At 39.8% G+C, this 21071-nt stretch overlaps 1 protein-coding gene across 1 annotated transcript in view; it reads left to right on the forward strand.

The window, feature by feature from the left end:
• LOC114460871 (protein kinase C-binding protein NELL1-like) overlaps window positions 1-21071 on the forward strand; it is a 376823-nt gene that overhangs the window by 322988 nt on the left and 32764 nt on the right. The window contains exon 15 of the mRNA XM_028442750.1: window positions 2020-2115. Within this exon, the coding sequence (XP_028298551.1) occupies window positions 2020-2115 (96 nt within the window). The remainder of the gene's footprint in view (window positions 1-2019; window positions 2116-21071) is intronic.

Here is a 21071-nt window from a genome sequence, read left to right on the forward strand (position 1 = left end):
GCCTTGGCCACTAATGACACCAATTAACAATCTTTCCTTGCACTGGCCAAATCTTGATTATTGCCAGTTTTAAAGTGCTGATTACTACAAACTGCCCATAAGAGGTGTACCAGGTGCCAATTGGTTTATGGTAAACTTTGTCTAGAATTGAAAGGACTTTAATGTGGTAATACAGGCTTTTTTTGTTGAGTGCAAAGATATTCCTGAGTAAATACAGCATCGTATTTCATTTGGTCAGTGTTAAAGTTGACTCTTCTCTGTGAGTTAGAACAGGAACACCTTTACGTATCTATAGTATGGGAAGATTTTGGTATATTTTGTTTTCTTTTATCTGTTTGAACTTGTCTCTCTGTTAACCCTGTGATCGACTGCTGTCCAGTCTAGGTTGTTGTTTTTTTGATCCCCAATACATTTCATATACCTGCATTATATGCACACACTTTTCTACTCGTTTAGGGTAGGATTTCTTTAATTTATGGCTTAAACAACCTTAGGATAAGACATGTAAATTTGCTGCCGATTCTACATTCTGTTACTGGTGGAAAGATACGTGAATCATTGTTGTTCAATGAAACTGTACATGGTCATATTTATGGCTTATGTCAGAACTATTTTCTGAGAGCAGAAGTGGGAGGACCATGCACACTTAAAAATGGCTTCAAATCCTTAATCATTGATATTAGCATGCATTATAAGAGAACTAGAATGGATAAAAGCGCCATCTTTGATAAACAATTCAAGCGATTAAAGTAACCTCGCATCATTATTTGTAACATAACAGCTTTATTTTTATTTTTCACAGCAATTAACAAATGATACAGAACAGCTCTGTAATGTCACATCGTTCCACAGTTGTATGTCACAAATTAAAACCACAGAACAACCCGAACAGCAGTAAAGACGGCAACATTTGGGGCGTCGTGTGTACCACCTCGGTATTGTACATAACACACAGAGAATGAAGTGTTTCAGGTTTAATCTTTGTGTAAAGAGTGTTTCACATGGTGCCCAGCCTCACATCTGTCCAAACGCGACTTCATCAACCCTGGCGACTAGATTACATTCAAAATAAATGGAAATGACGCAAGGTCAAGCGACCTCCCTTTAAGCGACGCGTGCGATTCCAGCTAAAAGTCACTCAAAGTTGAAAAATTTGAACTTTTCAACATTGATTGATGTTGTTTGAGTCTCGTAACTCCCGTGAAATCTCATCTCGTGGGATTTTGCTGCAGGAAGACAGAAGCTCAGAACCTCATTATAACATGCGGTATTTCTTTGTTGTTTCACGTCTAATGTGGCACTAATAAGCCATAGAAGAAGTGTACAGCCCTCTCAGTGCTGCCTCTGGCTCCGCAAACACGTACTATTCCCACGTTGTCACCTTACTGGAGCGATGAAGCGACCAAAAAGCGACACTATGTTCAAGCGACTCATCACGGCCGATTTAAGCGACCGTAGGTCATGTGTTTCCATATGTTGTATGTTTTTAACAATGTCTACTCACTGATTAACGGTGGGTGGTTACTATCCTTTTTGGGTAGTTCTAAGTCTATTTTCCCCATAACAGCATTATTAAATAAAAGAATAGTGTGAGCACATGTTTCAGGGCTTTCATCCACTTCTGAAATTGAACCTGTTTTAATTTAGATGTACTAACAATTATTTAAAGCAGGGTTGAAGCCTTAGTTCCATCGTCTGTTACTGGGTCGATTTTAAACATTTGAATAATGTTCATCAGATATACTACGTGATACCATGTTCAATAATTAATATTTTCTACAGTTCTAAAAAATGAGCAAATGTGACACTGCTGTTTCCTTTCCTGACAGTGAAGCTTCATTAATCAAAGCCGTTTTCTTTAATTCATTTGAATTCATCTTTATTTATATATATATATATATATATATATGTGGTGGATATCAGTGTAAATGGTGTGAAGCAGTGTTTATTATCCATGTAATCAAAATATTTTTCTGCTGGTGTACAATTTTGTGAGAAATTGTCTTTCTTTCCCCTCAGCTTTCTGTGAGGAGGGGTGTCGGAGTGGAGGAACCTGCGTCTCCCCCAACACGTGTGTGTGTCCTTCAGGATTCACAGGGCGCCGCTGTGAGACAGGTGAGATCCCCGACCTCTGAACTCTCAGCTTTGCGTCACACATTGGGGTTATCGAGCTTCTCGGGAGTCATCCGGGAACCCTCATTAAATGGTGTGATGTACCTCTCACACATTCACTCCAACAATCTGCTTCTGAGTTCAGTCGTTTAAAGTGAACACGGCTCAGATTGAGGATCCCATGAGTGCCATAAAAGCTGAAGTTTTATTCCTCTTGACTTTCTATGCTGCCATTGTTTCATCACGTTTTAATTTCCATCTTTTCCCACTTTTATCATTCCTATCAATTTTTAATGTCTTGACCATGAAAGGAGATCATAGATCTATAAAAAAGGTCATTTTATTCTATTTAGTACTTCCGTTTTTGTCACTTTTTATTCACGTCATTCTCCTTATATTTTATTCTACTTAACTCTAATTTCTTCCCTTCATACCTTGACATTGTTTTCCTCTAAATGAAAAAAGTTGATGGACAAGAATTTCAATTTCACCAGTTTGCAAAAATCAAACTATGATTATTAGATCAGGGGTTCTCAACTGGTCTCACCCTGGGACCCACATTTTGCCACAGTTATTAAATCGTGATATTTAGTTTGATGTTGTCGTTTGTTCGAAATTGTGTATTTGTTGAATTTCTGCTACAATAATTTTCCATTCTGAGAGAATTGCACCACTTTTCCACTTTGAACTTGCAGCGTGGTGTTCAGTAATCAGATGCAATCAGCGTGCGGGAAACATGGACTCACTAGCCTGACAATATTCAGCCTCATTTACCAACCTGATTAGCATCAAGCTAATCTCTGTGCAATATGTGCATGTGTTTTTCTTTTTCGTTTGTTTTTCCTATGGATGGAATTTAGTGTTTGAGCGTTTTGTTTTTGTTATTCCACACACAGGCTTTGCTTCTGTGCTTGTAAATTAATTATAAATGTGTTAACTAAATGAAAGCTTTGTTTTGAAAAATGGCATCGTCGCATCTGCCGACCAATTTTCAGCTTCCCTTTCAACCGCTTTTTAAGGAAAGTGTCAAGAAGAAAGTGTTGAGTGTAGGAAAAGCTGAGGCGCAGGCAGCAGGTTCCTTATATTTTTCCACTAATGAGCGACCCTGTGTCGCTGCTTCAGGCTGCTGCTGCTCGTGTGCTGCAGAGGTAGAACCGTCTCCATGTGAAACTGCTCTTAGCGTTCATACAGAAATTACAGAGGAAGATTATTTGAAAACTAGACACTAGTACGTCTTATATCTATGATGGCGTGTTTGTTTTCCCATCATGCATTGCTTGGAGTGGCCGCTTTAAATGAGTTTTAAGATGAAGCTTAATCACTGCAAGAGACATAAGCATGATTTTGCACAATTAGCAAAATTGTAATGTCGGTGACATTTCCTTGAAGCTAGAAACTGTTGATCACTTCCTCCGACATGCTAAACTTTTATACTTTATTCAACAGAAGATTAAGAAATTGTCAATGGAGGAGATAAAAAATGCATGTTTTTACAATCTTAGTTATAATACTTTTTTTTTTCTTTTTTTTTAATCATATATCATTATTTGAGGTGTCCTGATCCAAAATTGATATCAGCAAAACACAAATAGGGTTAGGGTTAGGGTTAACCCTAACCCTAACCCGGGGGCTGAATCTGGCCCTTTAGAGCATCCAATTCGGCCCTCAGCAGCAGAAAACAAAAGTCAGAGAAACAATTAATCATTACGTAAATTACCAACTAATTCAGATGTTAGCAGGGCTCACATTTTCTCTATCTTTATATTGCATGATGGCAGCCAAAATTTTAATCTCAAATTGTAAACAAAATGCTGCAATTTTCTTCAAATGATTCTGCAAAGTTTCCCCAAATTCCATAGAAATTGGTCAAAAAAATCAAATAAATTGAAAGTGAAGATCCTGCAGGGACTGATATCTGTCACTTATTGTTTTGATATTATCAATACTGTACATATTGGATCAAGTGCAAACTAGAGCAAAATATTGATTAAATCAATTTCCCGCCTAAAATCTGTGGCCCACTTCAGATAAACTGCTCCGTATTTAGCCCCTGCACTAAAATGAGTTTGATACCCCTTTTATATCACATATGTTGTGTACATTACACACACATTTAAAAATAATTCTACCCTTAAGGTCTTACAGCAAAATTCCTAACATATTTTTTGATTGTGTTGCACTAATCAAAGGTCATGTGACTCATCCACACACTCACCAGTATGTGTGTGCTTGGTAGCAGGAAAATCAATCACCTCGTGTATGCTGATGATTTGGCTATTATATTTGTTTTTCATCAAGAGCTGCTGAATATATGTTCTGATTATGGAATAGCATGTGATGTGAAATACAATGCTGCAAACAGTACAGCTTGATTTGCAGAACAATAAGGACCTAAACTTTACACATTTTTACCTGGCATCAGGTGTTGAGTGTGAGTACCAATATAAAGTTATTACGTCACTTAATTACTGATGAAATGAAAGATGATGATGACGTGTACAGGCAATGTGGAATATTATACACCAAGGACAATATGTTGGCAAGAAAATGTTCATTGTGCAACAGAAAATGTTAAATGTCTTTATAGCTGAGTGTACTCCTCTTGTGGGATCGGTTTAAAAAGGCTATAACGATTCCATGAGGATACTGTTTAAAAAGCCTTGATAGACCCTTGCAATGACTTATTTTATTATGTAAGAGTCGGATGTAAAGAGAGCAGAATTTATCTTAAAGCTGCTTTTCAAAGGGGGAGGGACTTGAGGCTTTTAAAAGGATTCCCAACTGATCCTGATTTGGCGACATTTCTCATGGACAGGTAATAAACATGTTTTAATCAGACTATCATACGTGTTTTATTAGTGAAAAACAATACTACACGTGTGTTGGTGTGGTAAGCATTATGTTCCGCTATGCGTGTGCACAAAAGTAGAGGCGTGGCTTCTGGTAGGAGGAAGTGGAGCTGTTTAGGGAGGGACATCTAGACGGTCACTTTTGAATTTTCTCTCTTTTCATTCTCTGGATAATCGCTTTAACAGAATCAGAATCTGTTGTAGAAGCAAAAGTTAAACTTTTTTGAAAAATATAATTTGACAGTTTAATAAACATACCACTTGTTTTTTATATTAATACTTGAATTACAGTTATTTACTATTTACTTGTTCTTGCAAGTTTAAAAAAAATGAAATAAATTATATTTAATACAATTTTGTACTGGAGTAAAATTTGTACTTATTGATATTGTGATATATCATGATGTATATTGTATTGTTTGGTATCAGGATGTGTTGGGATGTATCATATCATATCGTGACGTGAATCGTATCGTCACATTCAATGCAATGTACACCTCTACTAATAAAACAGGTGTTCAATAACGAAGCTGTTTAATTGTAAATCATCTTCAGTCAGTCAACTATGCAAATCTGTTGTGTGAAGACCTATTAGAATAGATTTATTCATAGTTGCGTCTCTGTATGGATTTGCATTTTTATCCAGTTTGTCGCCTTTTTCTAAATTCACCCACTCTTATAACGTGAAAACATTTTGACTCTTAGAAGATATTTGCTGTTAGGGTTGGCATGAAATACCTCCATGGTCTTAAAGTGCTAATTTAGTGGAATTTCCTTTGAAAACGTGTCGTTGGCTCCAAGCATGACATGTTCTCTGTCTGTCGCGTTCCACTCTCAATCTGTCTCTCCATCTGTTGGATTTCCTCACTATCTGCGTCTGTCTCTCATGTACATCTGTCTCTATCTTCTGATTCTACTTTAATTTCATTTTTTTTTTGCCCTGGATGTGTTTCCCTCTGTGACGGGGAATAAAGTATCCCTGCTCTGCTGCCTCCTCTGTAGTGGATACAGTAACTTGTGAGCGTGAGACCATCTGGATATGAATTTGAAGGGAAGAGCCGTTCTTCTCACTCATTTTCTCCCACATTGATCTGTTCCTGTAAAGCTCCTTCTCTCCCTTGTGGGGTTACGTTCCCACTGTAGGATAATCTTTTCCTGAAAGGAGAGGAAAAAGAACAGCTGCTCATAGTGTGAACTCCTGTCCACGTGCGCTCCCTTGAAGCCAAAGCACCTGGTGCTTTGTAGATAATGAATTTAGTAAATCAGTTGATCTCTCATAAGAAACCATCAGGGAAAGCTGTGTGAAAGTGTCCAGTGGTTGGTCCAAAGATGTGTTGGTGCTATTTATACTTTGCGCCACTAGCTTAACCACATGCTAGGCTTTTTCTGGCGTTAAACTTCTAATGGTGAATGAGCGGCAGCGACAGGGTTGGGGTCAATTATAATTGTAATCGCGTAATTCACTGGTTCCCAAACTTTTCACAGTCCTGTACCCCTTTCAAACATTTAACCTGAGGCCATGGAACCCCTACTCCTGCACAATTAAAAAACACAATAGTATAATGCAGTGTTTTTCTACCTAGGGGTTGTGACCCCATATGCTCTTAGTGTTCATACAGAAATCACAGAAGAAGATTATTTGAAAACTAGACACTAGTATGTCATATCTATAATGGCATGTTTGTTTTCCCATCATGCAATGCTTGGAGTGGCCGCTTTAAATGAGTTTTAAGATGAAGCTTAATCACTGCACGAGGTATAAGCATGATTTTACACAATTAGCTATTCCTTAATTAGTAAAATTGTAACTCACTAAATGCACCATGCACCACACACCAATACCCAACCCTTGGGGGGCTGGATGGTGGGGCTGGGGGTGGAGGGGCCCGCCACCTGTGTTACTATGTAGTGGCGTGGGGGCGGCCCTCCCACCTCTAGTTGCCCTACTAATCCCTCCAATTTTAATCGCATCTCAACATGTCACCCCCCCGGAGGGTGTATCATCATTTACACCCTCCGGCCTATTACACCACATACACATAAATCCACAGAGGCTGGAGGGGGAGCACCGCTCCCCTCCATCCCCCTTCTTTTAATTACACCCCATACATTCACCAAACACACACATTCACACAGGGGATCGGGAAGTGCCTCTCCATTGGGGAATGGAGAGGCACCATAACAGGGTGGTGGGTTGGTACACATATTTGGGCCTCTCCGGTGGGGGCCTGGCCCCTCTGTTGGTGGCTGGGCCACTGCATAGAGTAAAAGCACATCAAGATGGTGCGGTCGGGCGTGGCGGTGGGTCTCGGGGGGGCTTTGCCGGGGTTTCTCCTTGCGGGGTCTTTCCGGGCTGTGTCGGCCGGGTGGGGCGCGGGGGTGCCTCTCCCCCTTGGGTGTGGCTTGGTGCTTGCTTTGTCTCCTGGTGGCCTTGGGGGCGGGCCCCGCGGTGTGCGGGCCCGGGGCGGCCTGCCTCGCCGGTTTGGGGGGTGGGTGTGCTGGGGGGGTGCTGGTGTCCTCACCGGGGTTGGGGCAGGGTTGTTTGGCGCCTCGGGATGATGCTGTTTACTGGGGGGGCGGCGTTAGCTGTTCCGATGGTTGAGGTTGCTTTCGGCCGCCTGGTGGGTATGTCCTGCCATCTGCGGACTGGTGGGTGGGTCCGGGGCATCTTTGGCTGGGGGCTGCTGTCCCGCGCTGGATGTGTGCCGATGGGGTGCCTCCGTCCCCGCGGTGGGGGTCGCCGGTTGCTCGCGGGCCGGCGGGGGGCGCTGCCCCGTGGCTTGCGCTGTCCGGGGGGCGGCGGGCCCTGGGCTGCTGGCCTTGTGCCGTCTGGGGCTGTGCGGTCCTGCTGGGCTGTGGCCGGGACCTGGGCTGGGGTGGGGGGCGCGTCCCGGGGGGCTTGGCCCGGGGGCTTGCCCTTGGGGGGTCCTGGTCCCTGGGGGTACTCCTGGGGCCCGGGGTGCTTGGCCGGCTGGCCGGGCCGGTCCTGGCGGGGGTCTTCTGGGGCGGGTGGCGCGTGCCGCGCCCTTGCATACCTTCTGGTGCGGCCCCTGCTTGGGCAGTCCCCCGCTTGGGCAGTCCCCCGTGAGGCAGAGTGTCGGGGTGGGATTAGGGGGCCACATCCCGGCGGGGCGGTCTGGCTTGGCCTCTGGAGGGGGCCCTGGCTTTAAAGAACTGAAGCTCGTGGCGCGGGCGGCATCAGCATCTGGGGCGCCCGGGGGGGCTGGGTTGGGGTGCCTGGGGACTGGCGGGGGGACTCCCAGCGGCCCCCTGGTGCCTTATGCGGCTTGGGGTGTGGTCGTTCGCCCTGGGCGGGCTGCTCCTGGTGCTGCATCAATTCCGGGTCCTCCTGGCCTGGGGTCGGGTCCTTGCTGGCTCTGGGCTCACCGGCGGGTGCCCGCCGGCTGCCTGTTCGGCGTGGCTCTGGTCGTCTGCTGGGCGTGGGCTTTGGCTCCTCCGCTGGGGTCTCGGGCGGGGGGCTCTCTGGGCCCTCCCCTCGGGGGGCTGGGCGCGGGGGTGTGGGTGGTGGTGGGGGGGTGGGGGGCTGGGGGGCCTGGGGGTTGGGGGTTGGAGTCGGTGGCGTGGTGCGCTTGGTCCTTGGCTCCTTGGCTCCTTGGGGGCTTTTCGGGTGTGTATGGGGGGGGCAATGGCAGCCTCTCGGCTTGGGACCTTGGGGGCGTTCGGGGGGCTGCTTGGCCGTGGGGTGGTCGCCGGGGGCCCCTAGATCTCTCGCTCTTTCTGCTGGCCCGACTGCTTCTTCGGGCCCGGGGGCGGCTCATGGGTTTTGCAGTCGCGGCTCTTGGAATCACATTTGTCATGGACGCACTGGCCTCGGGCTGTGGGATAACACTCATACTGGGCTCAACCATAGACACGTTGTTCCCAAATACCTGTTTTATGTAACTTCCACTCACTTCCTCCTCTGCTCACAGCCACCACCATTATTCCTAAGCCGCACACTGGTCACCAGACTGGCTTGATAACACAACAATAAGCACAATATACACAACCACAATTTCACATCACATCACTTGAAACTTATTGATTATTCCCCACCCATTCGTTTTCCTATCTTGTATCCCTCCTCCCTGTTAACTCCCCCCCCCCCCCACCCCCCTCACCCTGGTGTAACACTGCCCTCTCTCTTTTACATCCTCCCTTTAATAAAGTATTTACCCTTCCCTAGGGAGGGCTGGTGATGGTCACAATTATGCAATGAAATAAACTCATTTATTTAATTGCAATAATAAAATATGCATTGCTGTTAAAAGATTGCACTTCTTGTAGTGTTAACCTTCAACAGCATGTGCAAACAAGGTAAAAAAAAAAAAAAAAAAAAAAAAAAAAAAAAAAAAATTAGTAAAATTGTAATGTCGGTGACATTTCCTCTAAGCTAGAAACTGTCGATCATTTCCTCCCACATGCTAAACTTTTACACTTTATTTAACTGGAGATTCTGAAATTGTCAATGGAGGAGGTTAAAAAAAATGCGTTTTTACTTTTTTTTTTAACATTTTTTTAAATAATTTTTTCTCTCGTCTGCATATGCTGTCAAAGGTCAACTCTACAAAAAGTTCAAATCTTTTTCAGACAGCAATGTGTGTTTTGTTATTGCAGTTAAAAAAATGAATTTATTTTATTGCGTAATTGTGCAATGCATGTTTTTACAATCTTAGTTTTAATTCATTGTTTTGTTTTTTTTTAATATATATATATATCATTATTAGAAGTGTCCTGATCCATAATTTATATCAGCAAAACACAAATATCAGATTATTTTGGCCTGTATTATGTTATATATTATATTGCACATATGTCAAACTCGAGGCCCGGGGGCTGAATTCGGCCCTGTAGAGCATCTGATTCGGCCCTCAGCAGCAGAAAACAAAAAAGTCAGAGAAAAAATGAATCATTATGTAAATTACCAACTAATTCAAATGTAGATATCCCCAATTAATACACAAGTTCAATGAAATTCCACAACATTAGCAGGGCTCACATTTTCCTTATCCTTATATTGCATGGTAGCAGCCATTTTTAATCTCAAATTGTTAAAAAAAGAAATAAAAATTCCAATATCCTGCAATTTTCTTTCATTGATTCCACAAAATTGTGGACACTGGAATTCCCTTGAAATGTCTAATAATTTATGATTAAAAAAAACAACTTATTATATACAAATTATAACACCACACACAAAGCGATCTTAAACAACTGTATGAATATGAATCTTACTCAAGTCAAATTGCAGTTTTTTTAAAGTGCAAAAAAAAAAATCTGAAATTAGAAAAAATATAAATGTAAGTTATTAGTTTTTTATTTGTTTTTTATCTTCTGTTGCATTTCGCTGCTGCTATCGCTGGTTGTATTGCACAGCTAGAACATGCACACTCCACACAGAACGGGAAAAAAATATGTACAGTTGCATTTCTTTTATGTGGGCTTATTTATTCACAGGGTACTATTTTTATAAAAATAGACTAAACTGCAGAAATAATCTTTAGGGACAAAGCTGTTGACAGTGAGAAAAATCATTGTAAACACACCATAGTTTATAATAAAGTTTGAGAAAGGTTTTAATAAAGTTTAATACAGTTAATCAACAACCAGGGAAATATGAAAAATGGATCCAATTAAAAGTTGACTCAATGCCTCTCCTTTTTACAGATTGTGGAGTTGTTCAAAAAATGGGATAATTTCTGCGTCTAAAAACCAAACAATGACCAGAGTTGGAGCCTAACTTTCACACTGGGAGATAATAAGTGAACGCACTCTTCAGTCCCAGCCCTATTCAGTTTTAACAGCAGGCATTTAATATTGAATCCTTTAATGAAACAATGGGTGGGTGGGAGTGGGGGGGGGGGGGGGGGGGGGGGGGACTAACTGGTGAAAAGTTATCACTGCAGAGGGACGCGTGAGGGAAAGCACTGGCTATGTTTACAGGGATTTTATTCCCATGTAATTCAGAATTAAAGTTAAATTACCTTTTAAACACCTAATTCCAAAAGGAAATGACCGTTCTGAATTAATTGGCTGGTTTTACTGATTTTAATTCTGAATGAAATAGTTTCTTAATCTTGTATACGTTCAAAATAAAAGTGAAAATAGTACTTACTATGTTGTAGCTGAATTTTTTTTTTTTTTTTTTGGTGAACGTGAATACGTCACATTCGCCCCTGTCCAATCAGAAGCCTTCCCAACCCCCAGACCTAAAGCAGAATTGAATAAAGGCGCATAAACATGTTTTCCATGTAAACCTGAATTCAGAATTACTATTTTCATGTAAACATGAAACAGAATACTTTGATTCCGAATTATTTAGTTCTGAATAATTAATTCCGATTTAAAAAATGTAACCGTGGCCATTTTCAACAGGAAGTAATCTGAATAACTAACAATAATCTGTGGTCTCTGTAATCATTTATTCCATGAAGCCTAAGAACAAAGGACTTTTGTATGTGTTTTAAACACAAAATCTGTGTAATTCACATTGTAGGACTTAATATTGTACAGTCTAAAATGGTGTAATATTATTCATTATTGAGAAATAATGTATGTTTTAAATTGGCTTTAGATTTTTTTTTATTGATAAAGCACCAGGTGCTGCTGAGCAGTTTTAAATAGGCTGTGATTATATTTAACACTGTTCACATAATATGGAAAACCAATCAACACTAACAACTTCAGTCTTATCAAGTACTCTCAGTTAATATACAGACCATTCTTCACTTATCACTAGTTCATATACATATTTAAGAGGAGATCCATCTTTATTGAAGTCTATTTTGGCTTGTAAAGCCTGGTACAAGTCAATAAGACACTGTATTGTTATTGACAGCTTTCACATGCACTTCCTGCCTCAGAGCTGTTCCAGGGTTATCCATTAAAACCTGAAATGTTTACTGTTAACGTCAGAGTAGCAAAGTAAAGCTTTCAAAGCTGTATCGACAGAGTTGAAGTGACCTTACATTCTAAATATGTTTTAAGCTTTGAATTATGATGCTAGAAAACATCAAAACACTCTGGACTGAAAGGCTATTATTTATTTGATTTTATTTTTTTCAGGTGTAGGAAGTGACAAAATGCGTTACGTATGGTGCTCGTTTAACTTAGATTTTAGCTACATTTACTGGCAAAAGTGTCATAATCTGTAGTTTTGTGTTTTTCTGATGGTTGTGGGTTCGAGTCCCGGTGGGAATCTTTTTTAATCAGGGTTCTGTTTTTTTTGTAATGTTTTTTTCATTTTAGTCCTGATTTTTATTTTGTAGTTTCTGTTTCTTCTGCTTTGTGTGTCTGTTAATGGGTTGTAGTCATGTGTATACAATGTAGAACTAAAGTGAAATGTGTCCCTACATTTTACCTATCCTGTTGAGAAATACATATTAAAAATAATAATAATTATAATTCATTTTATTTATACGCGCTTTTAAAAAACTCAGACACAAGTACAAAAAGGAACAAACAACAACAAAGGTTGTAATAATAATAATTAATGATATTAATAACTAGAATATTTGCATTTCCTGAAGAAAATGTAAGGGAGGATGTAGGTTCTGGCCTGCGTCGTCCTGCTTTAGCTTAGCATTAACATTAGCCTAGCAATAGAATTGACTGAGCATTAGCCTAACATTAGCATTGGCCTCGCATTAACTTTTACCTAGCAATAGCATTAACATTAACCTAGCATTAGCGTTAACCTAGCATTAGCTGCTCTATTTATATTCTAGTTTCCAATGTTGTCAGCGTTTTTAAATTCCATTCTTGTACCCCCTATGGCAATTTGCGTACCCCTGGGGGTGCCTGTACCCCACTTTGTGAACCTAGGACCTATATCAATATATTTTTATTTTGTAACTTATTTTGTATTAGCATACTCGATGTTACTTTCACTACTTCTCAGAACAGTATGAAAAGCTCAGTTAAAAGGATTACCGACTGCGTCCTAACCCAGACCTTCACCTAAACTAGCCACACTACAGAACTCACTCACACGTGCTGTCCCTTAAAGGTGAAAAAGCCAAAATAGGAACATATTTGGCATTTTACATCAGAAAACATAACCAGAATTGTCTTTCTGGGTTATTGAGAAAAAATATAGGGATATGAATTTTGGTGCATATCGCCCAGCCCTAGTTCCTGGTTTCCCTCATCTATGTATCTATTTATTTAAGGAGTGCATGAGCCCTGTATGCTTGCTAGTGTGTGGTTTTGGTGGCTTTATCCTCATGTTGTGGTCTTTGAGGTTTTTGTGGGCTTTGACTGTTTTTAGAGCTTGAGTTTTAGTATTAAAATGGATTGTTTTCCTGGATTCTACTCCTGCCTGTTGCCACCTTTCTTTGCATTTGGGTCCCCTCATACCTCCACCTGATCCTGACAGATGCTTTACTTCAGTTCACACTACTTGAAATGTTAGATATAGATAGAAATATATTTATTTGTTCTTGGTTGTCTTCAAACATATACAATACAATACAAAGATTAAATTATTTTTAACAACTAAAAATGGAATGGGCTGAAGCAATAACTGCTTATCCGAGCCCATCCCCAAACAGCATTATAAAAAACACAATAGAAACAATTCAATAACAGCGGTATTTATCAACTTGTGTTTTAATAGGAGCAAAATATTTAGTTTGAACTCATTAACTTCAAGTAATCCTTAAGATTATTCCAAATGTTAACACCGTAAAAAGAAATGCATCTTCTTTTAACATTTGTTCTAAATTTACTTTTTCTCAAAAATATAAACGTCAGATATAAACGTCAAATATATATGTTTGACAGTTTTTTGCACACTTACCAAATACCAGAGATGATATATAGATCCCTAATATAAATGATCAGAAATCTACTAACATACACCAAAAACCTCACCCTTCAGACACAATAAACCTATCCTGGCTACAGGTCAGTTTTCCTAACCATGTTGTTCCATGTTTCATTGTTTTATTTTTTGCATACAATCTTAGTCTTATATCCTTGGTAGAGTTAAAGAAGGCGAAAAGCCATTTTCAAAATTTATTTGTGTAATAATGTAAACATTAAAAGTACAGATACTTCAAAAACCTACTTAAATATAGTGACAAAGTATTTATAGCCGCACATAGAAGCTGTGTTATGGGATATATTTAATTTCCCTAGTGTTTAGAGCTATAAAGGGTTTGGTTTAAGTGTAATCAAGTGAGGCTCCGCAGAGCAGAAAAGTCTCTGGAGTTTGAGGATTATTTTCTGTGGATTAATTTTGGATTCCACTCTAAAAATCAAACCTACAGCGCTTCACAATCTGGCTCCTGTCAAAAGTCATCCTTTCCCCTTTGGAAAAATCCACACAAGTGTTCTCATTTGCATGGTAATGGAAGGAAACAGATGGAAATGTGCGGCGCTGCCTGGCTTCCTCTCCGTCCCATGGCCACAGCAGAGATTGATGGAGTGTATTTGTGTGGCGAGAGCAGCATATTGTACCCATCACAACAGAAAGGTCATCTGTCCACTCCAGTTAGAGCACTAAAGAAAACGAAGGCTGTTCACGCTTGTATTCACACATACACCTGCTTTAAAAATCTATCCACCATCTGCACTGTTGATTGTGTCTAAATGAAATAAGTTTTAATTACGTTGCAATGAAAGGACGCTGTAGATGATGGATTGGGTTTTTCTCAGTTGAAAGCAGTTTCTACCGTATTCAGTCAGTCGTATTTAGTGCGAGAAAAAGTATTAAAATGTGAAGAAATGATTCCAATTTCCGCTGAAACATAAATGAGTATATGGACTCCCTCCTGTCTCCATGCAGGTGTTTCTGATCTCCTGATTACCTTCCCTGCACTACTTAAAGTGTGCTAAAAGTGTGTTTTTGCAATGCTGCATATGTGTACAATCCCAGTGTTCAAAAGTGTTATAAAAATGATAATTAGTGATGCACCGAAATAAAAATGAATCGCGGAAACTGAGACAATGAGAAAACCAATGCTGAAAACTGAAACGCTGAAAGAAATTGTACAAATTATTAGTCCTATTGCATGTATGGCTCTGAATGTGTGCACACACTAAATTTAATCACTAAAATTAAAACATTGCAATTGTATGCATTAATATTGATGCTTCAAAGAATAAATCTATTAAAAATATTGACATTTTTATTTAGCACTGACATTCCAACAATGTTAATGTAAAATAAATAAATCAAATGTTTAGCTTGTCCCCACTCATACATTAAATAATACAGGCCTAGAACTGCTAAAAGAGTCAAATTAAAAGTTCTCTCATGAAAACACAAAGTGCACTGAAGTTCTTGGTGAGGTATCATTTGTTGTGTGCACTAGTTTAATCTCATCCAAGCAGTGACGCACCGTGACCACTAGGGTTGGGTAGGCACGTTGCAAATTGAGACCATCAATGACAATTTCATATGTTTCTGCTGGCAAATGTTAATTCAATTCAAATCAACTTTATTTGTATAAAGCAAATTCCAACAAAGTCATCTCAATGCGCTTATCAAAATATAAAATTCATAATAAGAAATAAAAAACCCAAAAGATCCACATGAACAAGCATTTAGCCATCTAACGAAATCAAGATCGTAAAACACCATAAAAGAAACATAAACAATTATTTAATATAGCCTCCATACTCTCCCAACACGATATATCTCATGACACGGCAGCACATCTGTTGTTTCTGTTGGAAACACAGAAACACGTAGAAAATGACAACAACTCGTAACAGCCTCAGTGAGGAGCATCCACAAAGACAATCCTTCCTTTGGACTTGGACTGGACTTGGACTTGATTTTATATAGCGCTTTATCACCACTGAAGCAGTCTCAAAGCGCTTTACATATCAGCGCGTTCACCCATTCACTCTCACATTCACACACCAGTGGGACAGACTGCCATGCAAGGTGCTAGTCGACCACTGGGAGCAACTTAGGGTTCAGTGTCTTGCCCAAGGACACTTCGATACATAGTCAGGTACTGGGATCGATCCACCAACCTCTCGATCAGAAGACGACCCACTACCACCTGAGCCACGGTCGCCCTTTGTACCATTCACTGTAGAAAGTATGAAACATGTTCTGACCTTACCTTTGCTGAAGGTCTGGTAGCTCAGGTGTTGGTCTCCCATCTTTTAAAAGCTGTCGTTTTTCCTCAAAATAAAGTTTCTCTATCGTCTCTAGTGCTGTCATCGTGTCTGTAGTGTTATCCCGCCCACTCGCTGGAGAACGTAGCAGCAGTGGTCACTTGGAATCGATTCACTAATGTACTGTGAACTTACGTATAGCATTTAGCATAGCGCGGTTACGTTCAAAGGCAGCTCTTTATGCTGCCTTTGGACGTAAATGGTTTTCATCTTGGGGACCTGACTGCACATGCGCATATACATAAAACACGCTAATGGGAACAGAGGCAGAGCAGCAACGTGCCATTGAGAGGGGGCGTGGCCTCCTCCTGCTTTACAGCGGAGTGAGACGGCAGCCTTTCCAAGAAATAGCGCTGTTTAGTAATTTGGGCTATGAAACGCACTTTCGAACTTATAGTTACTGTAGGCTATTGGAAATGGAAAAATAAATAATTTATAATTACATTATAATTAAAACAAATAATCAAAATATCAATTCACCCTTGGGTAGGCACTACCTACCTTGCCTACCCTGACGGCACGTCACTGCATCCAAGTAATGTTCTTTATAGTTTGATAACGCCATCCAAGTACAGTCATGATGAAGATCAGTGGATCTCTGTGAAACATGTGCTGATAGACTGAAACCAGATGCGAGGGCTACATGGTCAACACGCGTCTTTACAACGTCGGCTTATTTGGTAAGAAAGGTGTTTCGACCGAAAACCGAAAATGCATGTCACGGCAAATTTGCAGTTGACCTCATTTGGAGACATGATTGGAGCCCTGGTTGAATGATGATGTCCAGTCGAAGCATGATGATTTTATAAAAAAAGGATTTATTATAAACTAAATGAAAAAGAGTACAAAAAAAGACTGTCTCATCTTGTAGGGAGGGCAAGCAGCCAGGTACTACGTTTCACAGCTTAAAGTTTATACAGATAGAGAAAAGTCCCACCCCGATAAAGGAAAAGGAGGGGGTCAGATGCCCAACAGTGGAGACGTTGGAGAATGATGAAGAGGTGGATGTATTGAGGAAGGCTGGCGCCACTGATATCTGTCTTGATAGTGTGTGTATCTGAATGTGAGTTTGGCCTTGGCCAGTTCAGATGTAGCTGTGTGTGTATGTGAAAGAATGTGAGTTTTTGGTATGAGGCCTTCAGCAGAGACTGTGTGTTGCTGGCACTGTGGATACAATACAATCTCTCCACTGCTAATCTAACATGACTCAGAAAAGAAGCAATGTCAAAAGCATGATATAATGCAGTCATTGTGTATTAACACATGACGAATTGTACACATGAACACACATTTGATGATTTGATGATGAATATAATAATTGCTATAACATGCCCTTTTGGGCTAAACATACCTTCAAGATGGATTCTCCTGGTGTTCACAAACACTAGATTCCATCTTGTGCTGCTCCAGCCCTTAGCCTTCATAAGTGAACCAAACAGGTTCAAACCAATCATGAGGTAGTGTTGTGGTTTAGGGCGGGATATCCGGGTGTGACGAAGGCAGAAGTGTCAAAGCCAAACTGGCTTATGTGCAGTTGCAGGGAGAGGAACTAGCTGGGCTAGCGCTATTAGCATAGCTCCAAATCAAAATAGAAAGATGTCAACGCAGGAGGATGAACGTGTGGAAGCTGCTATAAACTCAGTTTTAGAAGAATCCATCGTTTCCTTTTTGAAAGAGCAACAGCGAGAGGCGCTTTGTGCATTTTTGGACGGTAGACGGCAAAGCGGAGCCTTGTTGTTGTTGTAGCCATAGCAGTGTCTCTGCCGTGTGATTGGCTAAAACAAATCATGGTATACTGTACAGCACTTCCCCCAATCAGCTTCAAGCATTCTGTTCATGTCACTCCCTGGTTCCGAAAGGATTCGCCAGACACAGACCCAGATTGATGTGGAGAACTCGAGTTAGAGGGAGGGGCTACACATCAATCTGGTTCTTGCCAGGTTACTTTTGGGCCATTTTCAGCCAAACATTTTCAGTGGCCGGAATTTTGGTGCCTCTCTTACGACATATTCAATAGCATATGATTTTTATTTGTTTTGAGTTGATATTGAGTTTGAACAAGCTAAACAGATGTGCATTATCAAATGTCAATGAGTCCATTGACATGAGGACTTTTGTCTCTGACAGACGACGTCTCATAGCTGTTCTGATGTTTTTCTGAAGGCTGAATACGTGCTCTGGCTGAAGTGGAGCTTGTATTCCAGTCTCAAGTATGGCAACAAAGTTTTGAAATCATAAAACATTTCTCTAAGTGAAATTGTCAAGACTCTCTGAACGAGGGATTTCCTAATCCACAAACACTGACTTTAGTGGGAGGAAATTCAGCAGCGTAGCCAATTAAAGTCTCTAGGTCACAATTTTTGACATCTTGAGTTTGATATTTGTTTTTCATGAAAAAAAAAATCTTGCTGATATCTGGTAATAAATTTACGATGACCAGTTTGTCCATAATCTTTAATTTAACATGGTGGTCTTTTCACACCTAACTAGTCTTTTTACAATGAGCTGCTACACACTATCGAGGCATCTTTAAGAGTAGTTTCTATAATGATAATTATATCTAACTCTGTAAGCATTAAAATGCAAAATTTAATATTACGATTAAAATATTTGGTTTTTAATATTTCTAATTTAAAATTTTGGCCTTATGGTGGCGCTAGAGAACCGGTCAAGGTTTCATTATCAAGCGGTTATTTATGTATTCAACAAATAAACTTCCTGATACAAAAACTTGGTCAACAATTTTCTGAAAATAATTTTCTGGAACCAAATATCTCTGGGGTCAGATTAACCCCAAGGGTAAAATGCATTAGTAATATTTGAGGATAATAGGAGGGTTAATAATGTCACTCGCCACCAAGTGGATGGGGGTGTAAATTGCAATCCAAATGACAGAAGGCCGTTTTAATAAACTCTTCTTGGACTGAAAATATTCAATCAACGCAACCCCTTGTCCTAAGCTATGTAAATAATTTACATTGATAAGGATCGCTAATAGGATTTTAATCTGTGAAGATCATTGATTACTTTAGGCTGCGTGGTGATGAATTAGTTAACGGTTTTCCTGGAGTTATAAAGGATTCCCTTTAAAACACCATCTGAATAAATTAACCTTACCTAACAAATGAATAAAACATCACCTGGGACTCTGAAACTGAAGCCCGATGAATTGACAGCATGCAAAGTGAACAATCTGCAGCGGCTGCACGGCACACAGGAATAAATGAAGGCACAGTGTTTTAAACCAACGCTGTGACTGCAGAGTTTTCTGATTCTTCCTGTGCTTCTCATTCACTGCTTTTGCACAAAAAACGCTGCTTCATGTGAAAATAATGAAAATAGTGCAGCAAGGAGTAGAGCTTCATGACACCTTATTCATGCTAATGACATATAATGACAGCGTAATGTCAGCCTAATAGGGATGTAACAATTCACTCAACTCCCGATACGATTCGATTCACGATACTGGGTTCACGATACGATTCTCTCACGATTTATTTTACAAAATGGGACTGTAGACAAATTTTTTTTTTGGAAAATACTGTACTATTTTCCTTTTATTTTTCATTGTCAAAATAATTCCTTGATAAACTATTCAAAACAATGCAATTTAACTAAAAATAAATCTTGAATGAAATAAATAAAGGATTAATACAAATGAAAATTAAGCCTATTAATTTCAAATCTGGTTCAATAATAAACAATAATAGTTCTTTTTCTTTTTAAAAGTGCAACTGAAAATGTATTTTGTGCCTTAACAATTGAACTTTAAAAAAAAAAAACTGTGATTGCAATGATTTACGTCATATTTGTTTGGACCAGCAGAGGGCGCTGGTAACACAGTGGTCGGTTGGCATGCAGATATCTCTCAGTGAAGAAGAGAAGCTATGCTAGCAGACAGAGCTAATAGAAAAACGTGACTTTTACAGATATTCAAGTAATATTACAGATATTCTTTCGGTGCTAAAGGGGTAATGAATCATTTATTAATATTAAGAGTAGAAGGCGGCCAGAAAGAAAGTATTAGCTGGCTCCACCCGCCGCCTACACTTGTGGATAGCGCCCTCTGCTGGTTAAAAAAAGTACTGCGATTCAATCTTCAGAAAATCGATATCAACCGTGATACCTATGAATCGATTTTTAACTGCCTTACGATTAATTGTTACATCCCTACAGCCTAATGTGTAAAACTTCAAATAAAGTGTGAACAAAAAATAAATAAAAGCAAGTGAAATCTCTACTGATCTCCTCTTTTTCAAATATAGTCGATTATCTGGATCAATGATCCTGATCATGGTACCATGATTATTCACACTTTAAAGGCTTAGAAGAAATGTCTACCCTCATTAATAACCATACAGCAGATCCAAATGTATGATCACTCCTATTGTTTTGCAAAGAAATCCGATCCAATCCAAATTAAACTATTACGTCAATTCAACAATGATGACAGTGATTGACTGCTCTAGATTCAGTATATTGATCCAGATCCCCCCCAAAAATGTAATGGAATCTTCCATGGCGTAAAAATCCATGTACTGTTTGTTCTTTGGTTATTTATTTATTTATTTATTTATATATTTATGGACTTTTACTCCCTGACAAAAAAAGGAGCAACGCATAAGTCCCATTACTGATGAACTGGCGAAAAGTTATTAATACATAAATAAATCCAAACAAAAAAATTGATGCACATGATATGTAATTTACTTATTCACTGCCAGCCATTTTCAGAACAACACACTGTCAGCCATTTTACAGCATTTTCACTGATTGTTTAAAAACCCACAGAATATTTTGTGTTATGACAATCTAAAATCTGAATCTCGTCTCTACTTTCATCAGAAATACTTTTGTTTTTGTTTTTAGCTTGTTTTGTTCTCCCGTAATCAGCAGTTGAAAAGAGGCAAGATTAACACAAATAAGCAGTTTCTGACAGAAAGCTGTGAAAAAAAGGCTTTTCCTGAAAAAACC

Source organism: Gouania willdenowi, chromosome 3 (genome assembly GCF_900634775.1).
Source record: "Gouania willdenowi chromosome 3, fGouWil2.1, whole genome shotgun sequence".
NCBI lineage: Eukaryota > Metazoa > Chordata > Actinopteri > Blenniiformes > Gobiesocidae > Gouania > Gouania willdenowi.